The sequence below is a fragment of the Podarcis gaigeae genome (genome assembly GCF_964106915.1).
Source record: "Podarcis gaigeae genome assembly, chromosome: 9".
Lineage (NCBI taxonomy): Eukaryota > Metazoa > Chordata > Lepidosauria > Squamata > Lacertidae > Podarcis > Podarcis gaigeae.
Genome location: NC_139685.1, coordinates 59,965,772 through 59,972,099, shown reverse-complemented (window position 1 = coordinate 59,972,099; position 6,328 = coordinate 59,965,772). Strand labels below are relative to the sequence as shown.

The 6,328-nt window shown below is 48.1% G+C and overlaps 1 protein-coding gene across 9 annotated transcripts in view; it reads left to right on the top strand.

Moving 5' to 3' along the window:
• Positions 1 to 870: 870 nt before the first annotated feature.
• Positions 871 to 6,328, top strand: part of RAP1GDS1 (Rap1 GTPase-GDP dissociation stimulator 1) — a 104,105-nt gene continuing 98,647 nt past the window's right edge. For 3 of the 9 annotated variants that reach the window (XM_083756574.1, XM_083756572.1, XM_083756570.1), the window contains exon 1: positions 871 to 1,554. In XM_083756574.1, the coding sequence (XP_083612700.1) occupies positions 1,551 to 1,554 (4 nt within the window). In that variant the 5' untranslated portion in view covers positions 871 to 1,550. The remainder of the gene's footprint in view (positions 1,555 to 6,328) is intronic. The other 6 variants (XM_083756573.1, XM_083756571.1, XM_083756569.1 and 3 more) reach the window with 4 other exon arrangements.

Genomic DNA, 6,328 nt, shown 5'->3' with positions numbered 1-6,328 from the left:
GCAAAACAGGTCTCTCAGACATGAGCAACATTATGGGTAGCCAACATTGTGCACTCATTGTTGTTGAGCTCTAACGCCCATCAGCCCCAGCTTAGCGTGTATGTGTTCTTCCTTTGGTGCACTTTGTAGGGAAATATTGGTAGTGGTGGGCAAGCTCTTTCAGGGAAACTTGTGTACCTTTACTAAAACCTCTCACTGAAGAACCACTGATATGCCACCCCCACCAGAAATCTGGAGAGATCAGCACCATATCCCAATATAAAGGCTCCCTTGGTGCTTTTTGTTAAATAGCTGTGGTAATGTTCAAAGGCTCCTTTATTAGGGCCGGGGTTGCACTGAAAACTCTCTGCCCTAATGTTCAGTGGGCAGGTGGCGGATCACAACCACCTACCTGTTTGGCTAAAGCCTGCGTTCATAAAACTGTACTGTTCAGAGGCACCCCAAGGCTCATCTAGTCCAACCTCCTGCAATGCAGGCTTTTGCCCAACCCACCAGCCTGATGCTCTACCAACTGAGCCATTCCAACTCCTTTAATCAGAACACTAAAAACTCTAGCTTTGGTTGTCTGCAGCTTATTTCCAGCGGGAATTAGTTTCAGTCCATGTTAGGAATTTGTGGGCAGTGGCCCTACCAATTCCAGCCTCTGCATAAGGCGCGCAAAAAGGACCGCTTTGCACAGGACAATCCTCCGCCTGGCTGGGCTCAACGTGCATTCACCATTGTTACACACACGGAAAAAGGAAACGCACGCACACACCCCAAGCCAAGCCCTGATCTTCTGAAGAACTGTATACTATAAAACCCGTAAGCACAGCCACCCATGGCTGGGTCTCGCAGAGGGGCCCAGCAGCGTCCAAGCCAAGGGCAGGTGCGGATCGCAGGACACGCGGGGCTCCTCCCGGGTGGCCGCTCTGCACCCGCCTCCCCGCTCCTCCCGCTGCTCTGCCGGTCTTTGTGTTTCCAAAAGGAGGGCCTTGCCCGGATGTACGGAAAGGCACTGACTCATAATCCAGCCGGCATACACGGTAGCAGAGAGAAACCCCGTTGCACTCCCCTCCGGGCAAAGGGAGGAAGCAGCAGCAGCAGCAGGGCGTACTATTGGTCTCGGCCGGCGCGCGCGCGCCCTGAGCGCACGCACCCCGGAACCGTCCCCTGTGCCTCCGCCTCCTTTCGCTGCTTGCGAGTCAGGGCGCGGGCAAGCCTCCCTCTGCCTCCTCCAGCCTGGCGGCGCGCGCACGCACTGGCGTGCACATACACATACACACACACTCACGCACACCCAGGCACGGCAGGAAAGGCAGCGAGCGCCCCGGCTGCCCCTGCCTCCTTCCTAGCCACCCGCCCCTCTGCTCTCCTCTGGCCGCCGCCGCCTGTCCGTGCGCCTCTTGGCCGCAGAGCAGCTGCACCGGCCTCGGGCCCCGCCTGTCCCTCCCTGGCCACTGGGGAGGCGGCGAGAGCGAAGCAGCCCCGCAGCAGCCGGGTGGGGAGAAAGACTCTCTCTTCTCCCAGGAGCGCCTCCTCCTCCGCGCCCCATTTCTCCGGGCGGAAACATGGGTAAGTCACCTCAAACCTCCCCGGCGGGTCCCCTCCCAGGGCTCGCCAAAAGGAAGCATCTCTTTGAGGGGAGGGAGGTCCAGGCGGAGTCCGAGGTGGTCGGAGAGTTAAAGGGGCTCGTTGGCGAGAGGAGGGTCCCTCAGTCTTTGAGGGGTGGCCGGGGAAATGGGGCCGGGAGGTTGGAGGAAGTGGGGCGTTCTTCCAACGCCACCCCCTCCCAGGCTCTCCCCAGAGCACGTTGTGTGGCTTCTTAAGGTGCATCCTTTCCCCGTTGTCCTCCCCCCCTCCACCACCATTATGGGCCACCACCCCATCTCCCCAGTTGGCTTCCCTCTTTCTCGCTCCGTGTCCTACAAGCGGGAGAAGGAAGCGGACTTCATGCAACTTCCTCATCCGCACACAACCCGGGGATGGAGCTTGGGCTGGGTGCAATGTGCTTCTCTTCTCTTCTCTCCCCCCCCCCCTCGCCTTTTCTAATTGATGCTTTCCACCTTCAGCTTCCCAGGGATATTGCTGTCTTAGGGTACAGCAGGGGTAGCGGATGTATAGGAAGCCCATGACGACACAGACTCGGTTCTGATCGAAGTCGTGACTGCCGGGATTGTTAGAATAAAAGTAGATGCTGGCTTGATTTAGGGTGGGTTGAAATGGATGTTGCCTTCAGTGCATTTCTTGGTCACACCAAATCTGTGTGTCTCACAATAAGGACCCCATTCTTAACTTAAAATGCACCAGTGTCATTTCTTAAATATTAAGTTGATGCAGCTCTTGTGATGTTACCAGTAAATCAAGCAGCTTAATTAAGCTGACTATCAGTCTAATAAACTTAACCTCAGAGAATTTGGCTTGGTGCATCCGTAGGCTGGCTTAGTTTTCTCAGTATCAGGTAAATTATTTGCAGTGTGTGTTTTGTCACTGTGATAAAGCCAGACTTTGCAGTATCCTTTTAAATATATTCATAACTAATATATGTTACTTGATGCTGTCTTCTGTCTCTTGTAAATCATGACTTTCTTGTGATGTAAGGCAAGCTGTGGACTTAAGGCTGCAATCTTACATGAACCTACTTCTGAGGAGGCACACACAGGATTGCATTGTCATTTGGGAAAGTAGGATTAGCATAGAAATCTTCAGAAAAGTGTGTTGGTCTTGAAAGTAGTGGGTGTTAACTTGCTCACTCAGCTTTTCTAAGGCCTGGCTCTCCAAACTGCTGATTGCATTGAAGATTTCCTTGGATAGTTTTACCAGCTGAGTCTAAAAACATGATATGAGGTCATATGATGCAGCCACCTTGCTGAAGCTAAGCAGGATAGGTCTGGCCCATGCATGGATGGGAGTCTACCTGGGAATTCTGTGTATATTCCCTTGAGTTCCATGAGGGAAAAAAAGCAGGATATAAATATACCAAATAAACATACTGCTACCTATGGCCCTACCTTGTTTTCAGACTAAAAGAAAACCATTATGTAGGGTATTATATATCCATTATTAATTGAAATATATAGAAGGGGGAAAGGAATTAACTAGCTAGTTACAATGGAGAAATACTAATGTCATTGATCTATGGCAGAGATAGTGTTCAAATTGAAAGAACAGGCCAAGATTTGTTACTTTATTTTTTAATAAATAAAAATTATATATTAAAATATAATAAATAAAACACTGGCATATTTGTGTTGGTCATTGCTGGCACATAGACTGTTTCAGAAGTGGAAAGCATGTAGGAAAGGCCTACCTCTTCTATTTTTAAAACATAATATTTCTTGCCAGGTAATGTCTAGAGATGGTTACTACTTACAACAAGCTACCAGGCAACTGGCTGTTTGCAAGCCTGTATTAACCATAGTTCAGGGGGAATTATTGGGATATCTTCCAGCGCTTGAGCCTACAGAGGTGGTCTTGGTGTGATGAGGTATGGGATACTTGAGCATGCCAGCAAAGAGGATTGGGGAGGAATCCAAGCAAGGCAGCAAGCAGCAGAATTCAAGCAAAGCAAAAAGAGTACAGAGTATACAGGAACCAGGCAGATATAAGAGGGTAGAATTTGGTATAAAACACAGTAGGGCAGTACACCAGTACCCTCTCCCCTTTTGGGGGACTGCTTGAGGGAACAGTGAGGTCATGGAAACTAAACTGGTTTCAATGGGTACAACAGCTTGAGTCCAGGGTGCTCTTGAATTTCACCCAAGACAGAACCCTGGCTCCCCCCTTTTTTTTGGAGACAGAAGCATTTTCAGAGTGGGTCAACATATCGCGGCAGATTCTAGGGTCTGAAAACCCTGTGATTACTTATCCATATTATAATATAAGTAAATAACAATATTTATAGTATAGTGATTATATATCTTACCCTTCAGTTTCCAATAAAACCCAAAGGGAGGTTTACATCAACAACCTAAGAAAGTTAGCAGCATGGGTAAGTTAAGAATAATTTAAAATCCTGGGTAAATAAAAGATCTTCACTTGGTTCTACAGAATGAATGTGTCTGGTGCTGCAAGCAAGTTCTGATTTTTTTACTGCCTGCTGGCCAAAATGGAAACAGGGCATTCTTGGGGTACTCTAGAATTACATGCATTGATTCCACTACCTATACGGGTAGTGAAATGCCAGTCAATTTCCATGCTGGGGTCTTGACAACTAGAGGTAAGCATGCTAATGATCTGTGTCTGGCATGGCTAGCAGCAAGTAGTGAAAACTGTTCAGGGGGTCTTGGAACCTATGCGGTGACATAGCCAGAGTGGCTGTACATAGGGTGCTTTGAACTGGGTATGAATTAAGGCGCCAGACTGGCTTCTTGCTGCAAGCTAGTAGTGAACTGCAAAAAAGCTATTCTGGTATCTGAGATCCACTCACGAGATTTTCGACAGGAGCACAATGGATCAATCTACTGTTCCCTGCCAAAATTTTACAGAGTGGAACCATTTTGCTGCTGCTCATCCTTAACGTAGGATTTGAGAGTGAGTCTGAATGCTGCTATAACATAATTGGTAATAAGTACAGTGTTTCCGAGGCTTTCTTTCCATGTGGGCACACGACTAAGGTTCTTTTGGCTGGATGTTGGATCTTTTACTGCCCATACTTTCACGATTACGTCATTCTTGTTGAGTAGGACCTTCCTGTAAGCTGTATATCTACACGAATGCGTATATTTAACAATGCCTCCTGTTTAAGTGGTTCGGTAACTTGTATCTGTCAAAATTGTGGGGTCTCTTGTCTTTCTCTTCTTTCCCCTCCTCGTTACATTTCCCCACTTTGAATTGCAGTCTTAGGTATGCTTACTTGGAAGTTGGGGCCTTGGATTACAATGGGACATGCTTACACTTAGGTGTGTTGAGAATGGCAGGCTTGAGTTGCGGCATTACATCAAGTTCCCTTCCCTTCTACCTCCCTTTTTGCAGCACTGGGTTGGAAGTTTTTTTGGGAAACCTGTAAAGTTGCTGCACACAAAATCATGGTAACAGTTCTATTATTATGAGAGTTATTCTAAGGACATTGCATGTAGCACAAAAGTAGTGGCAGAATAAAAAATTACCTTGTCATAGGAATACAGGAAGCTGCCTTTTATTAAATCATGTCTGTCTTTCTCTACATCAGGGTGATCCAACTTTTCATACCAAGTTGGCCACAAGAGTACTTTGACACAGAACCCGTGGGCCGCACACTGCCATGCCACGTGGAAGGGGGGACGAGGAGTGAGCCCAAAATTTAACACACACACACACACACCTGGCCCTCCTGCTTCCTCCCCAAAGCTGGCTAAGTGAGGTGCTGGCTTTGGGAAGGAGATGTGAGGCTCTGGCAGGGTCCTAGAGCCCCCTACCTCCTTTCCAAAGCTGGGAAAGCATTAGCTAGGCTTTGGGAAGGAGACTGAATGACTCTAGGACCCTGTCAGAGTCCCATGCCTCCTCCCCAAATCCCAGCTCCTCACTTACCTGGCTTTGGCAAGGCAGAATTGCTGCAGGGGGCAGGGGCTGTCAAATGTTGCCTCTCCTGAATTTCAGATGGGCTTCCTAGCCCTACCTAGAGAAACCAGAATTGAACTCTGGGCCTTCTGCATCTGGTCTGGCACTGAGAAGAAGTTGGGAGAAGAACTTCATACAGCTATGAACAGGAGGGGTTGTGCACTGTTGGAAGACGACTGTAATCTTGAAGGCTGCATCAAGGGAGCAGTGGTGCCACAGAAGGGAGAGCCCACATAAAGGTTAGCTGTAGAAATGACTGCTTAGAAGCAGTCTGTCTCTCCACCCCCACCCCCCACCCCGCATCCTGGTTTTTGAATAGCATACACAAATCATGATTTGCGATATACTGCCAGGTCAAAAATCATGAAACCGATATCACAATATGGACTTCAAGCTGGTTTTGAATGATATATTGTCCAGCCCTATTCCCAGTACACACAAACTCTTGGTTTTATTAGCAAAGCCAATGTAACCCAGTCAGTCCTGTTATATTTCACTCTGGTTCCACAGCCATTGCACCACTTCCAGAAGGCTTATTTTCTGAAGTGTTGCTATTATGCATTTCATTGGGAGGGGAGGAGAGGAGGGAAGGGTTGAGTGAGAGGAGAGGTAAAGAGGACAGAAAAGGCCGCTTCTTAGTTGGCTGTAGGTGGTTCTGCAAGCAACCCTGCTGTTACTGAGGAAGTCACCATAATCAAAGCTTGAGTGCCTGTACAGTTGGCCTCATTTTCTGTCAGCAGGGCACTCACCAAACTTTGCAGAACCATCTCTCTTTGAAGACAAGCCTTTCATAAGAACTATTTAAAAAAAA